This window comes from Protopterus annectens, chromosome 4.part0 (assembly GCF_019279795.1).
Source record: "Protopterus annectens isolate FY-2018-M chromosome 4.part0, PAN1.0, whole genome shotgun sequence".
Lineage (NCBI taxonomy): Eukaryota > Metazoa > Chordata > Ceratodontiformes > Protopteridae > Protopterus > Protopterus annectens.
Window position 1 is genome coordinate 1,045,185,833 of NC_056733.1, and position 16,085 is coordinate 1,045,201,917.

The window sequence follows — 16,085 nt, forward strand, 5'->3', positions numbered from 1 at the left end:
GAGTCAGTGAGGGGAAGATTAACCTTTTGTCAACGAATCTCTTCATCAACAATTGACAGAGATGGTAGAGCTGAACAAAATGTACTGGCTTTGTTAGTACGAGATTGCAGTACAGTTGGTATCGGGGAATATGTCCTTTCCCCACTGTAGTGCAGTTTCAAAGATGGTGTATATAATTAGCGGGGGGTGTGGAGGTGCAGAGGGGCTTGACTCCTGCAGAAAACATGGTGTGGTTTTCTTTTTTCAATCCATTGTGGATCCGTGTTTAATGTTTCTATGCTTAGTTGTCTATCATTGTTTTGATAGAGTTGCTTTTTTGATGGAAGATTATGCTTCTGCCTCTAGATGTTTGAGATGAAAAAGAATTTGCCTGTGTTTAGCAAATAACTTGCAGATTAATTCAACTGCCAAAATGTTTGTCCATAAAGCATTTTTGACTTTATCACAGTTTGGTGTCTCATGGTAAACAATGTTGCCAACTTTAGATAATAGAATAGGTAGAAATGTCATCCAAAGTACTTTAACAGGTGTAGCTGAAATAAACAATTGCCTCAAGGCAAATAAGAAACTGATGTGTCCGTAGTAAAATACATTGTACACTTGTAAAATGTTTTAGTACTTGCCTGTAGCAAAATAACCACGATAACTGATAATGTGGAATTTATGGTAGATCTCCCCAGTGTTAAATATTTCAAGCTGAATGCACAAAGTAGCAATCAAAAGATCGCAAATGGACATTTGTTTAAGATTAAGGCATTTTGTGGGGGTTACACCCCTCCCCCGCTACTTAATATACTCTTTTCCAAGGTTGTCCTTTCTTAAAAGAAATTGTAGATATGGGGGGGGGGGGGGGGGTTGCAGTAAACATTCCATGATTTCTGTTCTGAATTTATAGAAAAGCATCATTTTCAAAATGTAGTTTCTGAATTAGTACAGGCCAAGGGCTTGTATTTGTGCAGCTGAAAGGACACCCACATGAGAGGGAATAATTGGAGCAGACTGCAGTGGCTTATAGAGGAAAATTCAACTATGTCTGTCTGCTGTCAGACCACAAGCATCCTTTACACAGTACTAGTTACCACAAGCATTCTTTACACAGTACTAGTTACCACAAGCATCCTTTACACAGTACTAGTTACTGGGTAAACACCTTATCTAGTTCAGGTAAGGTCCATAAGAACACTCTGCAAACTTGTAGAAGTGATAACTGTAATATTTTGGGCTTGTGCATGTTATAAATTCCTTCAGTCGGCCAACCAGAATAATCAGAAACTATGGATTTGTACACAAAACAGCTGTGCTATTCTTTACACACACCATATCTGCCTTTTTGTATGGTATGTATTTTAAGTGCAGAATTAAAGATGCAACACACAGTCTGAAATGATTATCAGAAGCCTATGATTTTTTATCTAGTAATGTAAAAGGTGAACTTACTTTGGGACATGGTGATTTTTCGTGGCTTAAATGTACCTTTTAATTTAATTTATATGTTTGAAGCTGGGACATGTAATGTAATTGCCCTGGGCAAAATGTTGCCACCTTAAAAATAATTTGCATGCCATGGTTTACATGGTGTATGCCTAAATATACCCATGATGGCACTGAAGAAAGAGCTTTTTGTATTAATTGTAAACTTTGCTTTGTAAACAACTCATGCACATACCTCCCAACTATCCAGAATTTCTCAAAATGTCCAGATGTTTGCATTGTATTTTGGGAATAGAAGGCACTAAATCAAAAGCATTTGAGTTTAAGACGTCATATTCTTCAGAAAATTCTCACTAATGTAAAACCTGTTATTCTTGCAGCTTTCTAAGATTATACATGTGATATTTAAATATGTTACTGATTTTGGGCCTTTGTCCCCCATTATTGTTGTCTTTGTCCAGAATTCTTGTGCTGAGAAGTTGAGTGGTATTATGTACTAAATCTTTATATAATGTTACCGGCCTAGTTTCAAGTACTAAATGCTAAATTCTTATCCTGGCATCCTTTCCTTTTCCTGCAGGTGTCTGTTCAGTTAATGGTTTGCTTTATGTGGTTGGTGGAGATGATGGTTCCTGTAACTTGGCCTCAGTGGAGTACTATAACAATACTACTGACAAATGGACATTGTTGCCAAATAATATGAGCACTGGAAGAAGTTATGCAGGTATGTTATAACTTACTGTGCAATGCAGGGGATGCCTTATCCATATGCCTGCACATTACATTGATATTTGTTGTCTTGAGTGCGGTATATATTGCATACACAGCACACTAGTGCAATGCATAAAGTTGCTGCCTTATATCACTTGGTTTTCTAGGTCAGTTGTAAACTGTGATTCCTTCTGCACAAAGTTTAACATTTTTCCTATGTCATTGTGGGATTTTGCTTATATTTTAATTTTCTTTCCACTTCAGAAAGGTATGCTGATGTGCAAAATGGTAATCCTCAACTGTCAAAATGTGTGTATATGTTTGGTCATGTTCTGTGATGGACTGACATCCCATCCAGAACCATTTCTCTGCTTTTTACTTCCATTGCTCTCCTCAGTCCTGACTAGAATAAAGCAGGTATCAGAAGATGAATGACTGCACTGTGAACGTGTGTAGAACTACACCTACTGATGTAATGTCAACGGTTTGTGCAGCTGCTCAGTAAATGATTGTTCAGTTATAGTACAGTGGCTTGCTGCTGGAAACCAGTGTAGGCTATTCCTTTAAACAAATGCTGTCAGCACCTAATTTGAAAGCTCCTTTTCTAGCTGCTGATTGTGTTTGCCATTGCTGGTTCATAAAATTTGTGTCCGAGTTTAACATCCATTTCTTTGTGTTTTTAAGTGTGCTGTGTACCAGATGTGTTTTCTTAGTAGGATTATTTTCAGGATGTTACAAATTATTGCAGAAAACCATGTTGAATGCTGCAGATGCACATAGGTTGAAGACAGAAATCTTTTTAACACTAGGTAGCGTAGTGGTTAGTGTTGCCTGCCACTCCAAGGGTCCAAAGTTTGTCTAAAAGGTCAGTCCTTGCATGTATACTGTAGGATTGCCACTGTAGGGAAGCCATTGTCTCGCTGATGGTATTGGTATAAGATAGGTCCATAATGAAGACACTTTCTCCCAACGTGAGACTCGCCTGTTTGGCCTGGCCACAGTTCTGAATTTTACCACCAGAGTCCAACAACCATGAAAAAAGTTTTCAACCTTAGATGGCCTTAATGCAGATTTAATATTTCCCTTTTACATTCTTTGCTACCATTTAGGTGCTGGAACATCCACTGCAGTAGTTTATTCCTACATATAGTGAATTACACTTCTAAGTTTGGTGAGATTTCTGTTGTAGTCTTAGTTTTTCTGCTATTTATATTCCTGAAAGCCAACTTGTCTAGTATATTATTGTGTTGCATCATTTTGGTACTAGCTAGCTATTGATTGCTATTCTAGTTATTAACTTTGTCCATCACTAGTTTAATGTTTGATTTCAGAATGCACTTAGTTGAATTATTGGAGTTCTGTAATTCTTGTCCTGCAGCTATCAGCTGTTATTAATGTCCAGTGATGGTTGTGGCTGAAAATTGTCTACAGACCATTTTGCTCAACTAGCTATCAAATAAAATAGATTAGACTAGTCCTTCTGCCCCCAAGTGACACATCTGATGGCCACTTAGGGCACCTGCCAATTTACTATTTGCTTACCCTTTGTATGTGAAAATCATGTAGGTTAGCCTGGATCTTTAGCTTCATCAAATTAAGAAAGTTAAAACATTAGTGTTCAAAGGTAAAGTAAACTTATGACTATATACATTCCTTCATAGATGATGGCGTAACATACATTCCTTCATAGATGATGGCGTAACATACATTCCTTCATAGATGATGGCATAACATACATTCCTTCATAGATGATGGCGTAACATTCTTGCTGTCATTTACTAATGTATCGCCTTCTTTTCATGTACTTTTCAGTCGCATCACTTTCCTAGGTAACTGCAGTGGTTGTAAAATTAATGGTAGAATACAGTTGCTGTTGGAGAGTACTCCTATTATCAAAATCTCATTCAGAACTTTCAGTGCTAAACACACAATCAAATCAATCACAAAGGAGAGTAGCAGTGCCCTAAAATCTGAGTCTTACACATTCCTAGACATTTCCTCACACAAAATGTGGTACTTGAACAAGCAGCCATATAGAGCACCCATTCACAGTGGCAAATAATTCTTGTCTTATTTCAAATGTCATATTAGTATTGGCTAAAGAAAATATTTGTTCTTAATAATATGGATATAAATAGAGCAGTTTTCATCAAGACCACCACTCTTTTTTTTCCCTGTCAAGATGTTTTGAACCAGTTTGATCAAATGTGGTCTCTTATGATAAACAAGGCTGGCCGAAAAAATCCCCCCACCCCTTCTGAAGGGCATCAGTCAGGAAGTAAGGCTGTTACATTCGACTGTAGAATAGTCCAATGTGTTTTTAATGATGTCATAAATAGCATCAGAATGAATCCCAGCAGTGGTTAAAAATGCTAATTCATAATGCTGTACAATTTCCTATAGGACAACAAATGTAGAGCTAATTGGTCAGGCCGTGTCTTGAACTTGGATAATCAAAAGGAGTGCATATCTGTGGAGCCTGAGGACACACAAAAAAAAAAAAAAAACAAAGAAAAAGTCTCGTGTAGTGTCTAGTGAAGGAAGAACTCCCAAATAGGTATGTGTAAAAGTCTGTAAATATCCAAACTTTATTTTATACAAACCATCTTATTTTCATTAAAAGGTTGGATACTTATAGACTTTCACATTTGCCTTTTTCGAGTCTTCCCTCACTTGATTCCTTGTAAACCTTTTCCTTTGTTTTTTCATGTCTTAAACTTGTAAATGTTACCCAAGTTGTGACCTCTGTGAATAAACCTATGACCCAAATTGACCGAACAAGTGCAATAATGAGAATTGTTTGAACAAATACTGTCCACTTGCTTAAACTGAGATTTAGGAGTGTTCTTTATAATGTGAAGTGAATATCTTTGGTGGCATATAGCAAAACATTTTTGGTCAGGGGGTTTCTAAAGAAAAGGTAGTAACTTGTGGCCATGCAAACCTTTACTGACCAGGCCATTCAAAAAAAGATCTTATTCTGGTCAAAATTAATGGTGAAATGGATACACCATTTGTTCTTACTAAGGTGTTATATGGACTTATTCACATCAAGAAGATCAGAAGTCCAAACCCTTCAGCAGTCACCCAGATGTGTACTACATATCCACAGCATGGAGGTCAGCAGTCTGTGTGCCACATAACCACAGCATGGAGGTCAGCAGTCCTCCAGATGTGTACCACATGTCCACACCATGGAGGTCAGCAGTCTGTGTACCACATAACCACACCATGGAGGGCAGCAGTCATCCAGATGTGTGACACATATCCACAGCATGGAGGTCAGCAGTCTGTGTACCACATAACCACACCATGCAGGTCAGCAGTCATCCAGAAGTGTGCCACATATCCACAGCATGGAGGTCAACAGTCTGTGTACCACATAACCACACCATGGAGGTCAACAGTCATCCAGATGTGTGCCACATATCCACAGCATGGAGGAACAAAATTATGGCAATAATTATAAATAAATTGTTCTTCCAAATAGCTTATAAAAGGTTCACAAAGATCAGTGCAAAAGATGCACGCATCACATTATTTAGAATATTTATTGTTACCTCACAGCAAGAGGTTCTCCCGTTCGATTCTCGGCTTGGCTTGGGAGTGCCTTCTGTGTGGAGTCTGCATGTCCTCCCCATGGTTTGGTAGTGTTCGAAAGACATGCATGCGTAAATGGGCGTGCCTTTGTTGAAGGTTGGGCGTGGAGCTGGCACCTCGACGTTTCATAAAAATCTACTGCCAATCATTAGCGGACCGGGGTTCCGCTGTGGTGACTCCTTACCGGGAAAAGCTGAAAGACAAACAAACATTATGCGGTTTGTATGTCATTTTTTATTTAAAAATTACATTCAAGAAATTTTGCCATTACTGAAATCTTGGAAAGTGAGAGGATGCCAGAGGAATGGAGAAAAAGTGTTTTGGTACCAATTTGTAGGAATAAAGGTGATGTGCAGAGCTGTAGTAACTACAGAGGGATTAAACTGATCAGTCACAGCATGAAGTTATGGGAAAGAGTAGTGGAAGCTAGGTTAAGAAAGGAGGTGATGATTAGTGATCAGCAGTATGGTTTCATGCCAGGGAAGAGCACTACAGATGCGATGTTTGCTCTGAGAGTATTAATGGAGAAGTACAGAGAAGGTCAGAAGGAGTTGCATTGTGTCTTTGTGGATTTAGAGAAAGCATATGACAGGGTGCCTAGAGAGGAGTTGTGGTATTGTATGAGGATGTCAGGAGTGTCAGAGAAGTATGCAAGAGTGGTACAGGATATGTACGAGGGTAGTGTGACAGCAGTGAGGTCTGCGGTGGGAGTGATGGATGCATTTAAGGTGGAGGTGGGATTACATCAAGGATCAGCTCTGAGCCCTTTCTTATTTGCAATGGTGATGGACAGGTTGACAGACAAGATCAGACAGGAGTCCCCGTGGACTATGATGTTTGCAAATGACATTGTGATCTGTAGTGAGAGTAGGGAACAGGTGGAAGAGACCCTGGAGAGGTAGAGATGCTCTAGAGAGAAGAGGAATGAAGGTCAGCAGGACTAAGACAGAATATATGTGTGTGAATGAGAGGGAGGACAGAGGAATGGTGAGGATGCAGGGAGTAGAGGTGGCGAAGGTGAATGAGTTTAAGTACTTGGGATTAACAGTTCAGAGTAATGGTGAGTGTGGAAGAGAGGTGAAGAAGAGAGTACAGGCAGGATGGAGTGGGTGGAGAAGAGTGTCAGGAGTGATTTGTGACAGATGAGTACCAGTAAGAGTGAAAGGGAAGGTCTACAAGAGGATAGTGAGACCAGCTATGTTATACGGGTTGGAGACAGTGGCATTGACAAAAAGGCAGGAGTCAGAGCTTGACATGGCAGAGTTGAAGATGTTAAGATTTGCACTGGGTGTGACGAGGATGGACAGGATTAGGAATAAGTATATTTGAGGGTCAGCCCAGGTTGGAAGGTTTGGTGACAAAGCCAGAGAGGCAAGATTACATTGGTTTGGACATGTGCTGAGGAGGGATGCAGAGTATATTGGGAAAAAGATGCTAAGGATGAAGTTGTCAGGTAACAGGAAAAGAGGAAAGCCTAAGATAAGGTGTATGGATGTGGTGAGTGAGGACATGCAGGTGGTTGGTGTGACTGAGCAAGATGCAGAGAACAGGAAGAAATGGAAACAGTTCATCTGCTGTGGCGACCCCTAATGGGAGCAGCCGAAAGAAGTAGTAGTAGTTAGGTAACAATTACTGTGACATTCATTTTGGGTCTCTGTTTAATTTGAGACCCAAGTGGTTTTTCAGATCGCACTGAAGAAGGTGTTTTAACTCTAAAAACTAATTTGTGTTTTTTACCCCAGAGATGACATAATGCTGTTATTGGATTGGAATCCTAGTTTCCAGTTTTTAATTGACTAGATTAACAACTGATAAGCTCTGTTTTATTGGACAGGTCTTCACATTTTTTAAATATACACTCCACACTGCTGAGCGTTTGGTGATCTTGCATTACTGGTTTCTCAACTGTGCAGCATTTTGATGGAGTCATGGGTACTCTTGCTAGAATGATGAGATAAAGCCCAGGCTATGACCCAGGTCACTCTGGTTCACTTAGCAGTCCAGATATTGGAGAAGCTGACTGGAAGGGGAAAGGACTGATGAAGCCAAGGATGCTTTCGCCTGTCTTTAGTCAGAGGAGGAAAGAGATGAGGGACATGTTCAGAGTGAGGACTTTACAGTATAAACCCCAGTGCAGAACAAAGATTCCTGGAGGTACTTTGTGTCAGGAGGATAGGGCTGCAGAGGGGACATTTTTCATGGAAGTGAGAGGCGTAAGCCCATGACATGTCATTCCTTTGGATATCGTAGCTGTGTGTAAAGGGAAACGTTTGGCCTAAACTAAAATGTCCTAGTGTCTTGGTGCTCCATCTAGCAACTGATCCTCACCCAAGGAGGAATAAATGAGCCACAGCACTGTTACCTCCCAAGGGATCTTAGGCAAGTGAGGGTGAGCGTAAATAGACGGATAGTCACCAGAATATCAGGAAGCAGAAAGTGTACAAAAACTGGTTTCTCATTTGCAAAATATCTGTCCCCAACCCATTCCATATTAATTACCTGCACCACAGCTTGTCAGATCTGTGCCACCATATTGTCTTATTTTTCCCTTATATACACTTGACACTCTGTCTTACTATATATACTTTTATACTAAGATCACTGTTGGATCTATATATAACTAAATTACTGCAAAAACTAAAACTGTTTGGTCACAAACAATTAAATGAATGCTGCATCAGTTCTTACATACTTTTTATGAAATAACATTTTATTATTCACAGCATTTTCATTTTTACATACTCTGTAATCTTCATGCATGGTGCACTTTTTAAACACTGATTGCTGATGCAGCCATTTTATAGATATATGTTTATACAATGGTAATAAACTAGAAACCTGTCTGAAAGTCATTGCTTGCATTTAATTCTCCATAATTTACTATTGTTAAGCATGTAAATTCACATCACAAACGACTATTCTATTTAACCTTAATTGAAAGTGTTATTTAACATTGCTCCTTAAACAAAAGCAGTTGAACACTCAAGTTAACTAGTCATAATATAATTTAAAATAAAAAAATAACTAGTGATTGAATTGTTTTATTTTCACTGTATTACATACCTTAACACTTAGCCCAGTGATTTCAAACCTTGCATTGCACACTGTTCTATTAATTTGATCTACATTTTAAGTGCTTTGCTCCATGTTAGTGTCCTGTTCAAGCTGCATTTCCATTATAGAATTCCATACAGACCATTTTTCACTATGTAGTTTTATTTCTAATCTGTACCAGTTCTCATTTCCATATTTTAAATGTCAGTAATTATTTTCTCCTTCTTTATTGATGGTATCTATTTGGTTTTCCACTTTCTCATTATATAATTCCCTATCAACACTAAAGAGGACAACACCTTTATCACTCTGGTACGTTATTTTACACCACCTCAGTAAAAAACATCTTTTGGGTTAAATTAATTTCCAAGTATAAGACTTAATATTTTATTTAAGTACTTTTTTGTAGTAAAGCAACTCTCTACATCCCTATAATGTAAGCCCCCAAGAACCTCTTTCTCAAGGATCACATCTCCAACATATATTTGCCTGTAGGAAGCTTTTTTTCAAGTCTCATAGCAGAATAGAAATGTTTGTGCAACCATTATCACACAAAAATTCTTAATTTTCAGAACTTGGTTCCATATCTAGAATTTAGACATATTTCCTCTGATCATCTGTAATATCTTCATTTAATCATTCATGCCATGCTGTTTTTACCTTTATTTATTTATTATTATATATTATTTATTTCACATTTGTTATACCCGTGGTGGTGGTGCTGCAGTAGCGTTGTCGCCTCACAGTAAGACGCTGTCTGGTTCGATTCTCAGCTAGAGCGTCATCTGCATGGAGACATGCGTGAATGGGTGTACCTCCGTTGAAGGTTGTGCGTCAGGGCTGGTAACTCGGCACGTAAAAATCAACTACCAATCATTAGCGGACCGGAGTTTCGCTGTGGCGACCCCTAACTGGGAAAAGCTGAAAGACACAAATTTATTTCACATTTGTTATCCAGAATAGTCGACTGGAAAGCAAGTGTCCATTTTCAGTGGGGTCCTGGGGAGAAAAGCTCCAATACAATTAGAAAAAAGCATGCAATTTACAATACATGAGATAAAAAATTGCACATTACATTAACATAGTATAAAAGTTATAAATTGATTACAGTAAGTCAGAGCATAGATATAAAGTTTGCAGATAGTTGTTGCAATATAAGGCTGTTATGGTTAGTAGCACTGAGTATTCCATTCTTGGATAAAAAAATGACATTTTTATACAGAATGAATATAGTAGTATGCAATGTTCTCACTGATGGATGAACAGATGACTGTACACATATTTACAAAATTTACAGTGAGCACTGAGACGCAGTCACATGAGTGTTGTACAGTCTGAATAGCATATAATATGTTTGTATAGTGACCGTGACAGAGCATGCACCTGAGTTATTGATGTGGATTTGTGGCAGTTTGTTACAGCTGCATAGATGGTTGGAGTAGAGATATGATTTCAGGAGAGTCTTAAAGGAGGATGCAGATTTTAGAAGTCTAAGGTCAGGAGGAAGGTTGTTCCAGGTCTTGGCAATTTTATGTGCAAAAAGAGATTCCCCTGAGTTTTTTTGCAAGAGATGGTTTCAATTAAGGCTTTGTTGCTGGAGCGTAGTTGTCTATTTGGATTGTGGAAGTTAAGGTGGTCGTTCAGGACATGGATTTTTTCAGGGTAGTACAGTATTTGGTGGGTTAAGTTGAGTTGGTGATACGTTAGAAGGTTGGGGAATTAGCCAATGTAGGGCTTGTATGGCATGGCAATGGTGGGAACGTGATGTGGCATTAGTGGCGAATCTGGCGATTTTGTTGTAGCAGTTGGAGAGTTTGTCATTTTTATTTAGGTTTGTTAGTGATGGGGAAGCATATAACAGTGTGGATAGAAGGTGAGTTCTAGCTATGGCAACGCAAGATTCTGAGATAAGGTACCTTTTGCATCTGTAGAGTGAGCCTATTTTTTTTTGTAGACTTTAGTGATGGTTGTTGAATGTGTTTGTTAAATTTGAGTTGTTAGTCAATGGTAATTCCTAGGAGTTTTGCCTCAGAGACTGGGGTGATTTGGGTGTTATTGGTGGAGAATATGGAAAAGGAGCGGTCAGTGGGTTTGGTTGGGTGAGACAGCAAGATTTTTTGGGGTTAAGTATGAGTTCTGAGTTATTGAGCAAGTTCCCAATTTCAGTAAAGACTAGTTGGGCTTTTTGCTGAAAAAGTTGGATGTTGGGTGCAGAGCATATGAGGGCTGTGTCATCAGCATATTGGACTATACTGGCCTTTGTGATGGCTAGGTGGAGTTGATTGGTGAAGATATTAAAGAGCAGTGGGCCAAGGACAGAACCTTGGGGTATGCCTAGGGTGACTGGGAGTGAGAGGGATAGGGAGTTATTCCATTTGACAGACTGGTGTCAGTTGTCTAAGTAGCTTTTGAACCAGTGCTGAGTGGGGGTGTCGAAGTTAAGGTCAGAGAGACAGGTTAGAAATTTTTTGTGAGATGTCATGTCAATTTCCTTGGATATATCAGGGAAGGTAGCTGTGACTAGTTTACATTGGTTTCCTATAGGGGTTTATAGTGTTGGTGAATCTGAGTAAGGTGGTGAAGGTACTGTGGGATGGGCAGAAGCCATGTTGGGTTGGAGAGAGAAAGTTATTGGAGAAGGAGGTAGGAGAATATACATCTCTCGAGAATCTTTAACATGGGTGAAACAATTGCTATAGGGCAATAGAGAGTTCATAAGAGGGGCCACCTTTGTGAAGGGGAATAATGAAAGAGGTTTTCCACAAGGGTGGCATGGTGTTTTCGATAATGAATGCATTAATTAGTAATGAAATAGGATAGGCTATGACTGGATGCAAGTTGGAGGTATTTGGCGGAGAGGTTGTCGGTGGCGAGAGTGGTGGGTTTGAGTTTAGTTATTAATTTTTGTATATAGCATACTTGTACTGGATTGAGTGAGAAGGGGACGGAGTTTTGTTGAGTTATAGGGGGTTGGGGGATATTTGTAGTGGTAGAGTTGTTTGAGTTTAAGTATGGAGGACGTGAAATAGTTGTTAAAGGTGCAGGCTATATCAAGATCTGTGCAGGGTGTATTGGGGGTGGAGTGATGGATTTACCAGGCTGCAGGATATTATTTATTGTTACCCAGAATTTCTGAGGATTGGTATTATATTTCTTTTGGAGGAAGAGGTAGTAGTTTTGTTTATCTATTTTTACTTTTTTTTACCTTATTCTGAAGTTCTAGAAAGGATTTCCTGGTTGCGGGTGTTCTATGATGGTGCCAGGTTTTCCAGGCTTTGTCCATATTTTGGAGTAGGATGCTTCTGGTTTTAAGGAGCCAGGGGGTGGGGTTGCTGTGTATTCTAATTGATTTTATGGGGGCTAGTTGGTTGAGGATATTTAGAAATGTAAAGTTGAAATATTCGACTGCTCTAGCTAGTGGAAGGGTCTTGATGGGGGACCAGTCACAGTATTTTAAGGCCTTCAGGAAGTCTTCTTTGGGGAAGTTTTTATGGGAGCAGGTTTGTAGGAGGGAGGGGAGGGTTGGTGGTTTTAGCTTATGTCTAAGGATGAAGGTAGGGTTGTGGTCACGGAGTGTGATGGCCAGTGTGCCCCATAGATAGGCAGTATAAGGCTGGTTGGTGAGGATCCAGTCTAGTGTAGATTCACATTTGTGGCCTTATCTGTGTGTGTGTGTGTAGGGGATTGGATGAGTTGGGTGAAATTATATAGATTAATATGTCAGGTGGGAGTGGGAGAGTGTATATAGCTCCAGTCAACATTAACATCACCTAATATAATGGTTTCCTGAGGTAGAGTGTGGGAGACTCAGTGGAGTATGGATTCCAGGGTTGAAAGGTTCTCACCTGGTGGTATATAGATGCCAATTAAGTTAAGGTTTTTCTGTTGATTTAGGGAAAGTTTTGTGATTAAGGTTTTTGCATTTTTGAAATCTGGGTGTCTATGTGTAGGAGTTGAACTTTTAAGTTACTTTTGTGGAATAGGGCTATTCCGCCACCTCTTTTGTGTACCCGGTCAGACCTAAGGATATTATAACCAGGTGGGGTTATGGAATTGTCACTGATATGTGGTTTGTGCCACATTTCATTGATAACTATAATGTTGGGGTTGTATAAAGAGATGGTGGAATGAAGTTCTTCTATTCTGTTCATAATACTGTGGATGTTTAGGTTTAGGATTAGTAAGTCGTTGGGGTTTTGTTTGGAAGGAAGGTAGGAATAATTATTGTTTTTGGTGAGGGTTACAGGGTCTGGATTGGGGTGAATATCACCACCGAATAATAGGTGGGAAGATATGGGGATAATAGTTTTGAGCTATTGTATTTATTATTAGGGAGTGGAATTGGAGGTTTGGTTGTCTTTTGGATGGAGTGGTGAAATACTTAGGGAGAAATGATAAATGGGCATTTGGTAGTTGGGTTTTGGAAGTATGCTTGTTGACCTAGGGGATTGGTATTGTGCGATAGGGTGGGTGATTTTGTGCTGCTATAGTGGGTGGTTGGGAGGTAGTAACTGGTGCTGATGGTGGCTATAGTGAGATATATGAGTAGGGAGGCCAGTGACAAAAGAGTAGTATGTTGAAATAGGGACATATTGAAGTGGTGGAGGAGAGAGGTGTTTGTATTAGGTGAGGAATGTGGAGTGGTATGTAAGGGGAGATGGTTGGTAATAGTGCTGGAATAGGAGGGTCTAGGGGTGTGGAGTGGATTGTAAGGGGAGGAGGTTGGTGAGAGTGCTGGAATAGGAGGGGCTAGAGTGGAGTGAGGTAGTTATGGGAGTCTCTTTATACTCTATTGTCTTCTCAAATCTAATATTCCCTAATGTGCTTTATAGGTTCATAGGTGTTTACTAGACTAACAACCACAAAGGCCTTTGTAACCCTAGTCATGCATCCCAAATATCTGATGAGTTCTGATACCATTGATAAGTGTAAGCAGGAGCTTAGGACATGAACTATTTACAAGCAGAGGCCTGGGAGATGAACCATTTACAGGTTGCCTGTCTCCATTAGAGACATAGTTGCCAAACCAGAGATGAATTTCCTGTTCCCCATCCAACTGTCCAGGTTGCACTTGAATTGGGTTAGGGAGGAACACTACTTCACATGGGATAGGGAGCTTGTTCCTGAGACTGAGTAATCTCTGGGATACATAGAATGGATATAAAAAATGTACACACCCCTATTAAAATGCCAGGTTTTTGTGATATAAAAAATGAGACCACAGTAAATAATTTCGAAACTTTTCACACCTTTAATGTGATCTATAACCTGTACAACTCAATTTAAAATCAAATCTGTTAGGGGAAAAAATATAAAAAATGAAAAACATACAGTAAGCTGATTGCATAAGTGTGCACACCCTTAAACTAATACTTTGTTGTGTGTGCACACCCTTAAACTAATACTTTGTTGAAGCACCTTTTGATTTAATTACATCTTTCAGTCTTCTTGGGTACATGCCTGTCATCAATTAAAGAATGATTAACCCCAAATAAAGTTCAGCTGTTCTAGTAGGATTTTCCTGACATTTACTCAGTTGCCTGCTACACCAAAAGCCATAGTTCACAGAGAGCTTACAAAGCATCAAAGGGATCTCATTGTTGAAAGTTATTAGTCAGGAGAAAGCTACAAAAAAAATGTCCACACATTGGATATACAATGGAACACAGTGAAGACTGTCATCAAAAAGTGGAGAAAATATGGGACAACATTGATGTTGCAAAGAACTAGATGTCCCTCCAAAATTCATGAAAAGACAAGATGAAAACTGATCAGGGAGGCTGCCAAGAGACCTACAGCAACACTGAAGGAGCTACAGGAATTTCTGGCAAGTACTGGTTGTGTTCTATATGTGACAACAATCTCCCGTATTCTCTATATGTCTGGACTATGGGGTGGGGTTGCAAGATGGGAAGCCTTTTCTTATACAGAAAAACATCCAGGCCTGGCTAAAGTTTGCAAAACAATACATCAAGTCTCCCAAAAGCATGTGGGAAAATGTGTTGTTGTCTGATGAGACCAGGGTTGAACTTTTTGGTCACAATTCCAAAAGGTACATTTGGTGCAAAAACAACCCTTTGCATCACCAAAAGAACACCATTCCCATGGTGAAGCATGGTGGTGGCAGTATCATGCTTTGAGGTTGCTTTTCTTCAGGTGGAACTGGGGCTTTAGTCAAGGTGGAGGGAATTATGAACAGTTCCAAATACCAGTCACTTTTGGCCCAATACTTTCAGGCATTTGCTCAAAATCTGAAGATGAAGAGGAATTTCACTTTTTAATATGAAAGGGACCCCAGACATACATCCAAATCAACAAAAGAATGGCTTCACCAGCAGAAAATTAAAGTTTTGGAATGGCCCAGCTAGAGCCAGACCTAAATCCAATAGAAAATATGTTGGGTGACCTGAAGAGGGTTGTGCACAACAGATGCCCTGGCATTTTAACAGGGGTGTGTACACTTTTTATATCCACTGTACCTGTCTATCCAGTAGGTCCTATTTATATCACAGGCAAAGTTTAAGTCTTTATAATGGGTACTTCTGGTGCTGTTTGTTTTGTGGATATGCAGGAGATGAATCAGAATGGGGTCTGAGAATGCCCTGTATGTCAGACATAGCTCTCTCCTCAAAAGCCTGTCGGAGACAGAATACAGGGATAGAGCCTTGAGGTGGTCTGCATTGGACATTTTACTTAAGCCCTGTATACTTTTAATGAGGAACCTCTGTGGACATTCCAGCTGTTGGATATGCCTGGTTAAGTACATACCAAAGGGGGCATTGTACTCAGTGATAGGTCTGATAAATGCCGAATACAGCGGAACAATGACCTCCTTGGACTTAGATGCCTTACCTTTGATTATACGTTGCACGACATTGAATGATTTCCTCACCACTGTAGACACATGATGGTCAAAGGATAGATTACTGTCTACGTGTGCCCTTAAGTCCCTGATAACTGGGTCAACTCTAAGGGGTGTGCTGTCAATATAATAGTTACCTGGGGCGGATGATTTCCCAAAGGAATACTATTATGCATTTCTTGGCGTTTAGTTTTAGTCGATGGCTCGGACACCAGTTGTTTGTCTGTGTCAGCTCCTCTTGGAGAACATTTGTGTCAGTGTGGATTCAATGACAGCTCCAAATTTACAATCATCTGCAAATTTAATTGGCCAGAGACCACTGACATTGGTCTTGACTTCAGAAAAATAAATGCCAAAATGCAGCGGTCCAAGGACTGATCCCTGAGGGACTCCACTTTTGACTGGCCACTTTGCAGAGGTGGACTCA

The 16,085-nt window shown here is 39.7% G+C and overlaps 1 protein-coding gene across 3 annotated transcripts in view; it reads left to right on the forward strand.

Annotated features, from left to right (window-relative positions):
- Positions 1–16,085, forward strand: part of KLHL3 (kelch like family member 3) — a 940,384-nt gene that overhangs the window by 884,279 nt on the left and 40,020 nt on the right. For all 3 annotated transcript variants that reach the window (XM_044068978.1, XM_044068980.1, XM_044068979.1), the window contains one exon: positions 2,012–2,155. In XM_044068978.1, coding sequence (XP_043924913.1) covers positions 2,012–2,155 — 144 coding nt within the window. The remainder of the gene's footprint in view (positions 1–2,011; positions 2,156–16,085) is intronic.